The sequence below is a fragment of the Montipora foliosa genome, chromosome 10 (genome assembly GCF_036669935.1).
Source record: "Montipora foliosa isolate CH-2021 chromosome 10, ASM3666993v2, whole genome shotgun sequence".
NCBI classification, from domain to species: Eukaryota; Metazoa; Cnidaria; class Anthozoa; order Scleractinia; family Acroporidae; genus Montipora; species Montipora foliosa.
Genome location: NC_090878.1, coordinates 16,797,389 through 16,809,888, shown reverse-complemented (window position 1 = coordinate 16,809,888; position 12,500 = coordinate 16,797,389). Strand labels below are relative to the sequence as shown.

Sequence of the window (12,500 nt, the reverse complement as noted above, 5' to 3'; positions counted from 1 at the left end):
GTAAAGGTGCCTTGCTCCACCTCCATCACCCTGCTTGCATATTGGCGTTTTTTTTCATTCTCGTGTTGCCTGTAGATTTCCTTGGGGCTTAGATCTCTGTAAGAACATGCATTAGGGTGACAAACCCTGACATCGAAGAATGCAGTCCTCTGTCTCTCCCAGAAGCCACGAGCGCTAATATCTAAGCGCGCATCAGGAGCTCTGTTGGCACCTCTGTTCAAAGTCTCTCCATTGATTTCCTGAAGGACCGGCTCTATTTCCACATCATTACATACCATGCTCAACATCTCTGCTTCCAGGTCGCGAAGCTCATTATGACGCTGTATTATAAACCCGCCACGTCGGCATACCATTGCATGATCTACGTTAAAACGGTCCCCGCATACGCAAACTTTCGGTGTGTCGGTGATTTCCCAGTCGTATCTCAAACTGATCGCGTCTCTGAATTCTCTCTTATTTAGATTGAAGTTCAAGTCTTTGATGGGAATTACTGTCAGCCAGTTCGATGCTCCCTTCTCCGTGGCTAGCTCTACAGCTCGCTTGGTTCCTGTCGGCAGAGAGGTCTTCACCCGTTTTAGCCTCTCATCTATACACTCATCCTTCTCCTTACGCGTGCTTATTTGCAGTGTTTTTACTTCTGACACATCCGGGGTCTGATGCACTTGCTCCACAATTTGCCTTACTAGGGGACTTGTGACCCTGACTGAAGCCTCATATTCTTTGGGTGAGGCTCTGACTGGATCTATAAGCCCAAGCCCTCCCAAGCGCACAGGAAGCGCAAGGAGTTCGCGCTCAGTTTCAGTTGTTGCGTGGTTCGTAATAGCTGGTATGAGGACTTCGCTTATCGCACGCTCCAAAGGCTCTAACAAGTCGGTAATATCGGGCAGTGTCCTTAAGAAATAAGTCCATCGGTGCCGTAGCCCAAAAGTGAACGCTGCATAGCTCGCCTGAGGTTGTGATAAGGCGAACTCTGCAAGTTTGGTGACCTGGTTTACCCAGTCTTCTACCTTCTCGCCCACGTACCCTTCCAGAAATGACCTCGATCCAAGAGCTGCACCTAGGTGCTTGTGGCCTTCAGAGGTGATGTTAATCGCTGTGTCACCAAATACCTGCATAGCAGCGTGTTCTTTATCAGGTTTAATGATCAACCAGCACTTTTTTGCATTGGGAAAGTACCCTAACGCCGGACCACTCTCTGATAGCTCGTCCCACCATTTCCGCACATCTTTCAGGGAACCACTTCCCGTTGCATCGTCAGCAAACCAACACTGTTTAGCTGATCCTGAGACGTGTAGACGCGTTATCAGTGGCTGGAGACTAATGGCGTACATGCTCATAGCGAGAGGGTCCCCCTGTGTGGTGCCTTCCGCTGATTTAAGTTCTTGGCCGCCTATAATAAAGAGCCTCGCAGGCTGTCTGTAGGTGTTAATCGCATAAGTAGCTATGGTTGGACATAGGACTCTTGTATTGTGCAACGCAGCAGCTCTGTTCAGGGCATTAAAGGCATTTGAGGCGTCAACAAGAAGAACAGCGTCCGTGTCATCAGCGTCGAAAATATTGCGCATTGCATGAATGGCAGCCTCACTCCCACTTTTATGGCCTGCGCATGCCTGCAGCGAGCCACTTGCGTCAACGACATCTGGTTTTGTTACTCTCATCACGCACTTCGCAATTATCCTCCGTATTACTTCACCAACTCCAATCGGCCGGACCGCGCCCTCTCCTTTGTCAAGTGGAATCAGACGATTGGCTAAAATTGCCTCGATGCTAAGAAAGTCAACAAATTCCGTGCACAGTCGTCTGGTCATTGTAGCTATAGCTGTGCACAGATCGGACCCAGATTTCTTGAAAGATTTGCACGCAAGTATTCTTCTAAAGCCATTGGCGTCTACACCCGAAGGTCCGCCAGAGCCTTTAGTCCTTAAAGCAGCGTCACGAATCATCTCCCCATTGATCTGGTAGTACACTGTATCTGGAACTTCTTCGATTGGTCCAAAGAGTAGAGAACCTAGAGAGGCGTCCTGTGCCACAGGGTGTTTTTCCTTAAGTTGTCTCATGACGTCATCGCTCAAGGGCAAAATACCCCCGCCGTCTCCGTCGCTGAGGTATCGCAAGGCTGAATTAATTTTGCCTGTCATGACAAGGTTTGCAAAAACGCTTGCTTTATTGGGTGGATCAGCTCTACGGGAGTTGGTAAGACGTCTTTGGATGATCCGTCCTTCACGCACTAGGACATCTATTTCGCCCTCTTTCCACAGTGCCAGACGTTTAGCTAAGCACTCTTGGTGCTCCTTCGCCTTAGATTTCTGGCTCGGTTTTTGTAACCCAACAGCGAGGAGGACAATAGCTGCTTTAAGGGCAATGTGTTGCATTTCTGACTCATTGTTCCAATCGTTTATGTGCTGTGTTAATTTATCAATGAAATCTTTTCCTGTTTTCCCATAGGGGACAAGAAAAGTGTTCTTCCGCCATTTTGTAATCTCGTTATAGGCATTGTCAATGGTCGACGTGTTGACTGTTATTGTTCTTCCATCGCCATGTCGGCCCCAAGTAAATGAAGATGGCGTGTTAATGGCTTTGTAATCCGGCAATCTCCCTGGAATACTGTCCGACACGTTTTCAAAAGTTGAGTAATCACGCTCCTCTGTCAGGCCCTCTGGGGGTTGTATTGCAAATGTATGCAAATCCGGAATCGACTGATTATGATTTTGGCTTTGCTGGTCGCCATTGTTTTGATTTCGATTATCCTGAAGCGCTCCGCAAGAAATCAAGTTATTCACAATATTAGACGCGGGTTGAGTTGTGTCCAAGACAGAATCGTACATGCCAGTCGCTCTCGTAACATTTACACCAGTATGGATTAAGTACTCATTCCTTTCCAGCCGTGAAGCTTGATCTCTCAGATTTTGCCCTTTAAGACCAAGATTTTCATATCCTTTCTCGTCCCATAGTTCCTTCATTATCTCGATGTAACCTTTCTTCCTGCCATTGATATTGCACGGTGCATTATCAGATGCAGCCAAAGCCTGTGCTTGTTGTTTACACTCTAGAACGTCCCTGTTCATTTGTTCAGTCCATTTCATCTTTGATTTCCTTGACATCGTGTAATTGGTTGGCGCTTTGGCGGTATTTTCCAGTAGTTTCGTGGTTTAAAAGCATTTAAATCGCGACAACGACCCCCAGAGTTGCGACTGTTATGCCTTTACAATTTGCAGTTGGGGATAAAAGTAAAAAGTAAAACACTGAAGTCTCAATAAGAAGACCTAAAACCTAAGATCCGTACATCCGTCCGCCATCGTCGCCGATCATCGCCTTAATAATAATAATAATAATAATAATAATAATAATAATAATAATAGTAATAATGATAATGATAATGATAATGATAATGATAATGATAATAATAATAGTAATAATGATTCAGTTCAACCAAAAGAAAATCAACACTAGCAAAGAGAGAAACGACCTGGACAGGGACATTCTCACAGCCTTTTGGGGCCGAAATAGGTTACTTGTCCTGCCATTCATAGAACAACTGCTTTAACAGCATACCGCTTTTTCATGGCACAATGCCGCCGAGATACTACAAAGGCGCTTTGACCGCAAAAAATACCCATATCTCATTATTTTATTTGCAATCTTTCAGAAAGATTACCCAAACTTTCACAAGAAGCCTTAAATGTTAACAAGCGTACATTAAGAGAGATTATCAAGGAAAAAACATCGCCAACACTTTGTAATACTTTGTAATATGACATTAATTCTGGGTTTTAGAAGCCCACAATAGGGAAGCCCACAATAGGGAAGCCCACAATGGCTGTCGAAACAAAGGGTCTTTTGTGGCTGTGGTTGGCACATTTGAAAAGCAATGTTTGTAAACAGATATCTTCCCTACAACGATAGCGGATTCCCAACTTGTTTTGTTCGTCTTTTTTTGTTTGTTTGTTTGTTTTTTTTGGCTGACGATTCGTGAAAGAATTGTCAGGTTACAAGAAGATCAAACCAACATACCTGAAATCAAGGACCTTGGCTGCTAAGAAGTAATTCCCTAGTTCGGAAGTTCGGAATTGCTTCTCCATCTAGAATCAACAGAGAAAATGACTACGATTACCAATCTAGTCACGCAAAAAACACTGCAGCATTGGTTATACTTGCAATGGGCATAATATCAGTGATAGAGTTCTTTAGGGCTAGTAATCGATTATGGCGCAGTAATGATTGGGGGACAGGCATGAGTAATTGACTGGTCATTTATCCTTGAGATTTTGACCGACTTTGAGCCGCGGTAATGGACTCCGCTATTACGAGGTCTTCACAGGTTCCAATCCCGTTTAAGTCTTTGACACCATGCATTCCGGCAATAAGCGCGAGAGTTGTATGAGGTATCGTATCGGATGCTGTACAAATGTCCTTGCATAGCGGTAAAAAGTCATATATTGTATCAAACCATTGTAACTCTATTTCAAATTCACCCCCTAGACGGCCTTGTTAGTTCTTTGTAATAACTATTATCTAGTGATCATTTGTGCCAATACCTCCTGTTCCAAATCTGAAGACAGAGTTTTAAACATGGCTGATGTTCTGTCTGTAAGTTCAGGGGAAAATTCCTCGCTCGTTACGCTAAAGGACATCTTAAAGTTAGTGGTTCTTGAGCCTGAAAAAAAAAAAAAAAAAAAAAAAAAACAGGTATTCGGTATTCATAATACGTTTTATCTACGACGGCGACGTCGACAAAAACTTCACCTCAAAATATAACTTTCTACTATAGAAATCCCTCGCGATTATTCTATCTCGTTTACGTTGAACAGTGTGAGAGACGTATCCTAAAAATAAATGAGGAACGAGCGGTTTCAGATTAAAAGTTCACATTTGCATGTTCCAGTTGCGAAGTTTTTGTGATGGTAATTAGTTCTACTTTACATATGAATGGAAACTAATTTTCACAACGAAAACTTCGCACTTACACTCGCTTTGAAGAGGAGGCAGACATGAACTCGGAAATGGCCTATTCTTGGTTTGCATCCACGTGATGAGGCGGTCATGTTGGTGTGCAAAACAATAGAAAATGGCCCCACAAGTTTTGCATAATAATAGAATCAAATTCCCGAAAGGCATTTTACTGCATTGTTCTGTAAACCAACATGGCCGCCGTGACGTCAGAGGCAAACCATCACTTGTGAAAGCTACAAATATTGGTGGACGAAAAGAGGAAGCGAAAAGGGACTGTAAGATCTACAACGGCGACGTCGCCGAAAAAGGTCACCTTCGTAAATTATTATATGGCTCTGTCTCACAAGGACTGGGAACTACCAAATTCACGAGTTTGTTTGGCTGAAATCGATATTGACCGCGGTCTAGATTTTCCCACTCAGACCGGCATCTAAACCGGTAATGTGTTTTGCGGTGAAAAAGTTGCAAACTAAAATGCAAAAATATTCCGTATTTTCTTCTAACAATACTTATTTTATGGAAGTGCAGAATTAAGTTAAGCTCATCGCCACTAATCGCCGTTCGCAAGCAAAATGTCAGTTAGTACAACCCAGTTACATTAAACGAATTAAATTGTTCTTGTTTGCCATATAATAAACATCTTATTAACCGAGCTTAGTCAGTCTTTATGGGAGAATCTTGACCACCGTCGCGTGTACAGACCTCACTGCGTTAGGTCTGTACTCACGACCTCGGTCAACATTCTCCCATACAGACCTCCCGCTCGCTTAATAAGAGATAATTATTCGCGATTAGTCGATCTCGTTCAGGAAGTACAACGTGGGAGAAGTATCCTAAAAACAAATTGGTACGAGCAGTTTCAGAGTAAAAATAGAGAATGAATGATTCACATTTGTACGCCCGCGTTGTCGTCAAAACAGTAAATTACTTGGCGATTTCACGCGTTGTTGTGAAGAGTACCGCACGAATATGTGCTAAAATTCGTTCCACACGTGCAGCACGATTATTTTTCCTCTTTTAACCAATGATATTGTTGTTTTTTCGCGTTCTCGATGACGACCGACCGCGTCGTAGATCTTAAAGTCCCTATTAAGAGAAAAATTACGTCGGCGGTGACGTAACTATAACTGCTTGGGGCTTAGTCGAATGGAAACTTGAATTCTGGGATAGATGACAGCTACGTAGAGGGGGTCATTGCGTCAACTCCCAATGATTTTAAAATGCCAACAAGTAAATACATTTTAGGTTTGGAATGAATTGGAATAATCAATTCTCAATACTAATATCCACAACATCATACCCGCCGAATCACGCTCTCTAATTAAGGCACACAAATGACAAGATAGAATTTAATTGCCCGACCTAACTGGAACCAGTGCAAGTGCCTCTCATTCCAAAGAAATTTCCAAGGGAGTTTTGACATTTCAATGCCACCGACGATTCCCAATTCGTCCCAGTCCTCAGCTTCAAACTTTATGCGCCAACGCAAAAAGGAAGTCGAGTCCTCTTAGACGGCCACTTAATAACGTTTAGGGTTGAGCCGATTGTGCTTGTAAAAATGGAATAATATGCTGCTACCACTGCTCCCAGTTTTATCGAATTATGCAAAAAATTATGCTCAAAATCCAAAATTAGGCTACCAGATTCCAAAATTATGTCAAGGAAATGACAATCATACCCATTCGGTACACTTAATATCGATTCAGAAGTGAATTATTACATTGTTTAGCATGTTTCTCAAAATGTGCTAGTTTTGATACATTGTCTTGACTGCATCTGGTTTACCATGCTTGGCTATTTTGTCAATAATGATAGCGTTCCCGGTAGTTCAAAATCCCAAGTCCACTAATTAGGGTAATTGTCATTTTCTCTAAAAAGCACTTAAAAACAAGAATGCAATAAATTCCTCTTAGTTCAAATGCTTTAGCACGTGCAAAACTCGTCTAATTATGCTTGAGAAGTGCTGTTTTGAAAAATTATGCTCGTTTTGCTCTAATTATGCCAAAAATTATGCACAATCTGCTCAACCCTAATAATATTACGCGAAATGAAAGCGACGAATAAATACCAACTCTAAAAATTTATTGGCTTGAATTTCTATGGCAGGAAGTAGGACAAGTTGCTCTATAATTCACTCCAAAGGTGGAAAAGAGAGTCGACACAAATGGGAGCGCAAACCAAACATACTGGCATTTCATGCTTCCATAGAGTTAGTCAAAGGATAATACACACAAACGCACGCGAACACTTCTTTTCATAAGGAGATAGGGAGAGGTCGCATGGAGGCTCCCGCGTACTCGAGTCCTTCAGTTATATAACTCCCACTGGCAAAAATACTAGTGTGAAATTGCCTCCATCACCCCCCCCCCCCCCCCTACCCCCCTCCTCCACCCCTCCATCCCTTCCCCTGCGGCGAAACAAACACTCTAGCATGCTAGGATATTGATTTCATACCAAAATGACGTTCTCGATTCTGTGCAGCTTCTCGCGCAGGAATGAGTCATTCTGGTATATTATTTTCCGGTGGTACCAGGTTAAAAAATTTAGATCCACGAAAGAAAAGTGGCGCGCACTCGCGTCGGTATAAAAGTGCCCAGGTATGTAGAAATCCACCCCTAAAGCTGCGCAATTCTTCATGTAACCTGTTCTGCAATGGAATTGTTAACTTCTTACTTTAACTTACCTCTCGGAATGAGTGTAATCATTTGAGTTACCACCATATTTTTACGACACTTGTCTTTTACCTTCCACGCACGCTCCAACTTTGCTTCGCCCGTGGAGCAATCCCCTACGAACTTATCGGCGATAAATGTTATATTGACTCGTCGCTTGCAAGCATCAAATTCCTGGTTAATCTCGCCGGTAAAAGTTGGGTCCAGATATTTCTTGTCTCTGCAAGTCAGAGTCATGTTACTTGGAAAAGTAAGAACGGGATCGCGCAGAGTAGTGATGTTAATCCACTGAGTGTGCACTCTTTCATTCTGGCAACTATCTTCGACTGTCCAATTACGTGTGAAATAAAGCGAACATCCTCCTCGCTTCCTCTCATTGTCATTGTGCCAAATTGATACATTACCCCGTGCTGCACATATACCTTGTGATTCGCTTACTCCAATCGTTGGAAAAAATCCAGGATTCCGCGAATCAGCCACATGAGATGGCGCGCTGCACGTAAGCAAAACTAAGTCCCTTGGCATTGTAACATCTATTGGAGGTGTGAACAAGTCTTCATCTACGTCGCCGTCTCCATCATCATCTCGCCCGTTTGCAAGTTCCTCGTCCGTTTTTCCATCACAGTCATTGTCTACTTTGTCACCCCCAATTGTTACTGTTCTTACACATTCCGGTTTTAGGCCCAAGTCGTACTTGAAACCTGCTGGAAAGGAAAACCGGAAATCCAACTTCTGCCCGTACACAACAGCCGTAAAATTCTTTAGAGGATTATTATGAAAGATGTGGTACAACCCACTGCGGCTTAAGTTTAGAGAAACTTGTGAAAAGCCGCCTGGAAGTGCTGTCCATTTCATAAGCACTTCTCTTAGTGGACCCCGGACGCGTAGATAGCCTCGTGAGTGTGTTTGCGTAACTACATTCACAAAGCTTCCATCACCATCCACCCCCGATCCATCGCCTTCGACATAAACAGTTAAGTCATTAGAAGACCAAATTGTTGAGGGTACAATACTCATTGTTGCGCTCTTCCCTTCGCTAAATTTGGTATACTGCACCACGAGACTTGGTTGACTGGTGGATATCTCCAAAGACTGATTCCAAAGCGCCTCAACCTCATGACTTTGTCCTTTTTGAAGTATCTTAATGAATTTCCTGTTAATACGAACGTCTGTGTTATTTTGTGAGGCAATGATATGGAAGAAGTCGCCATCGGGGCTCTTTGGTGTTGGACTAGTTATAAAGTGATGCCCCCAAAGTTTAATAGGGGGTATTTGCTCTATAAGCTGATTGCACGGTGATTGATATTGATATGGTACCCATGTACAATCATTCCCTGAGAATACAGCTATGGGTTTAGATGAACGCACTACAGTGCCGGTAAGATTTGATGTACCCAGGACCTGAAACACATCCAGAGCATTTAGGGTGACGTTTATTACATCTCCATCACCATAGCTTTTTTTTCCATACGCAACGCTTCCATCGTCTTTGCTCTTAGTTTTAAGCGAGAACAAGACCACCGTATTATCTTCTTTGGCTGTTACCTGTATAATAGCATTTGATATCGGGAAATACGTAACCACGATATAGTACGTATGAAGAACATCCACAGGCAACACAAGAAATGCCTCGCCTCTACCATCGGCTTTTACAAGTCCATGCACAGTTATGGGTTGGTCCGAGGTGAGGCGAATACCTTTGTTGTCGCTTCCGGTCGAGTGCCCCATGCGCAGTTCACCAGGAAGTACTATTTCTCGAATTTTCCCGGGGAATACGTCATATTGTTGTTGGCTGGAACCACGTTGGTGCAGGAAAGGGACCTCGAGTCGAATTCTTGAGTTTTCAAAAGACGAAATGTACAAAACATTCGTTCCTTTAAAACCACCAAAGAAACGACGCAAAGGGGCAAAACTGATTATAAATTCTGTTCCCCTGTGGTCGATAAAATCTGAAAAACATACATCAAAAAATGAAAAATGAAATGATATTTTTTTATGATCATGAAGAGTCCGCCACAAAGACCATAATCGTTCCCGGAGGGGATGGACCAGGAGCCCAGTCAGTACTAATAAGTCTGTGAATCATCGGAGTTTTGTTCTGTTTGCCTTCTACCTTGGATATTTTGACAAAACAAAACCGAAGAAATAACGAAATACTAATTATTCCGAGTATATCCGAGTCATAATTGTTAAATACCAATCAAATTATTCATTTAACTGATTTCACAATCACCTTTACGAGAAAAAGGAAAGTACAGCATTGAAACTGAAATATTTGGTATGATGAAGGTGACCGATAGCCGTGAAACACTTATGATAACGTTAACTTTAACGTAAACGTCACAAAACGAAGAAACTAACAGTATTCCATTCATCCTCACCTTACAGTCAAAAATGTCATTCTCAAAAACTTTAAAATTCTCCCGATCTCCGCAATGATCCCAAAACTAAACACATATTTCCTCTATCACCATCATTCAAACGCGACAAAAACATAGTTAACTTTCTAGTTAGAAGCCGATTTAAAGAAGAACTGGAGGCAAAAAAATAAGCATTATTTTATTTACACACTACGTAAGAAGACCACCGCTTTCGCGCTTTCGAACACCTACGAAATGTAGAAAAAAAAAACCGCAGAGATGCATCAAAACCAGTTGCTCGCAATTTTAATCTTCCTAATCACTCCCACCACAACATGACAATTTGCGGCCTATCCTTACACCACGGGAACACAGAGAGCCGCAAAAATCTGGAACAAAAATTCATCTTTCAACTAGATACACTCTATCCTCACGGAATCAATGAACGCCTCTCGTGCCATTAATTTGTTTACAAATTCATGTTACCATATTTCCACCAGTGGCAAAGTTACTCCACACCCGCATTAAAAGCAAAAACACCCACAATTCCTCTATTCGCTCTGACGAAGGCTAACGCTCGATACGTCAGCTTTCCAAATCGTTCACAGGCAGGCACCTGAGGATGCGAGAGCGCGTGACGTCACGTCATTTTGAGACAGTTGTAACGGCAGATTCAACTGATCGAGGAAAATGTTCCATAAAAACTTCAAATCGCAATGTTTCTTTTCGAAAAGTCATTGTATGGACAGCCAGATAAATAAAATTCACTCACCCACTATTTTCTGCGTTGTCCTGAGTGATTTGATTGGTTTTTGGGACGCTTCGGTTTCCCCTTCAGATCCGACGTGTCATCACATACATTTTATCTTATGTAAATTTACGACTAAGAACTGTGATCCTTTAATTAGACATATATTGTTTCACCTCTTAGGTTTGATAAAACTGTTGCTTTGTCGAGAGAAATCAAATATACAAAGCCTGAAAGAGACTTTAAAGTGGCACGACGAGACAAATTCTTCCAGGAGACCAAGGATGTGCATAATAAAGATTCCGGCACGCTTGATTAAACACTTCGAAGTTTAAAATTTGTAAATCCAATCTAAGTGATGAAGATTATGGTCAACATTTGGTATATTCTCTCAATTTAGGTTGCTTGCAGCTTGAAAATAGAGTGGTTTTGCAGTGAGCATCTCACTTAACATCATTGAACTGCAAATTGCTTGATGACCTAATGCTTCAGTTTCACTCGCTCATAATGCATAAAATAAAGCTTTCGCACAATTCCGAAGGAGTAACCGCGGGTAAATGGGAGATGGCCAGAATTAAACTTCGGAATAGTTTCAGCTTTCGGTTCCACAGAAACTCGCTTCAATGCGAGCCCACAAACGTAACTGCACATCCGCACAACTTCACTTGAAATTAATTATAGGACTATGAATAAGCAAATGATGTTTTGAACAGCCATAGTTCCAATCGAGCATAGTCAGTTTAAAACGACTAAGTAATAACTCTTCAAAGTTGTTTTTTGAAAAACATAGATCGATTCTTCAAAGACTACAGAATACAGGGCCACTTATTTCCATATCATTGAATATCAAAAGCTCCCATTGTTGTGTGTCTCGTTCTACAAAAGCTTTTAACTATTAAATTTGCATGTGCTGGCCCTGTGTGGCCCTGTATTCTATAGTTGCTCCCTTCGAAGTTCCATAAATTGTTGACAATTGCAGACTGCAGACTAATGCTAAATCACAATTATTGAAAGCTAACCGTTTTAAAACGGGTTCTTAGACTTAAATTGTTTATCAGTGCTATTTGTAGGCAGTCTGCAGTCTGCAGTCTGCAAATGTCAGACACCGATCTTAAATTCCTCCAAATTCACAAAAACGCAACACTTTACCTTGATCGCTGTACTTCAAAGCCGAGATCAGCAGCAAAATGACGAAGTTCATCAACATACAGGCCATGTTTTTCTCGTCATTCAATCATTGTTTGCGCCCTTTAATAAACGAACATTAGGAAATCATTCGACGATTACTAACACTGAAAGTGGGGAAACCCGAACCATCGAGTTTGGATTCGAGTTCGAGTTCGAGTTGGACTTCGAGTTGGACTTCGTGGAGTTCGAGTTAAAGTTGACTATAAAAATAAACTCCCCTCCCCCCAAAAAGAAATAGAGGGGTAGGGTAGGGTAGGTCCCGCAAAACCAGAGCCCGCCGAGATACTTACATTTTTCGAAGGACCGCTTGTGCTTATGGGAGGGCACAAACCAACGATAGTATGACCAGGAATATTTTTCCTTGAAATGTAAATGCTAACCATGATCCATGATGCTAACCAACGATCTCTCATGAAGAGAAAGGATTTGAACCGAAGCAGTGTCCATTTCTGTTAAGAAAGTGTAAGTGGCACATAAAGATACCTTGCATCTCAACTTTGGCCTAGCATTGTAAGGAAATATTTTGAGGCTTAGGTGCCCGAGGTCTTCAGTACGGTCCTACAATTGTAGGCCCCGTAAATC

General features: G+C 42.2%; 2 protein-coding genes across 2 annotated transcripts in view; both read right to left on the bottom strand.

Annotated features, from left to right (window-relative positions):
* LOC137974101 (uncharacterized) overlaps positions 1-3,101 on the bottom strand; it is a 3,864-nt gene extending 763 nt beyond the window's left edge. Inside the window, exon 1 of the mRNA XM_068821019.1 lies at positions 1-3,101. This exon is cut by the window's left edge and continues 763 nt beyond it. Coding sequence (XP_068677120.1) covers positions 1-3,101 — 3,101 coding nt within the window.
* LOC137973735 (uncharacterized) overlaps positions 1-12,175 on the bottom strand; it is a 50,743-nt gene extending 38,568 nt beyond the window's left edge. The window contains exons 1-4 of the mRNA XM_068820612.1: positions 11,880-12,175; positions 7,634-9,571; positions 4,536-4,654; positions 4,012-4,079 (exon numbers count right to left, since the gene is read on the bottom strand). Coding sequence (XP_068676713.1) covers positions 4,012-4,079; positions 4,536-4,654; positions 7,634-9,571; positions 11,880-11,946 — 2,192 coding nt within the window. The 5' untranslated portion in view covers positions 11,947-12,175. The remainder of the gene's footprint in view (positions 1-4,011; positions 4,080-4,535; positions 4,655-7,633; positions 9,572-11,879) is intronic.
* Positions 12,176-12,500: the final 325 nt, after the last annotated feature.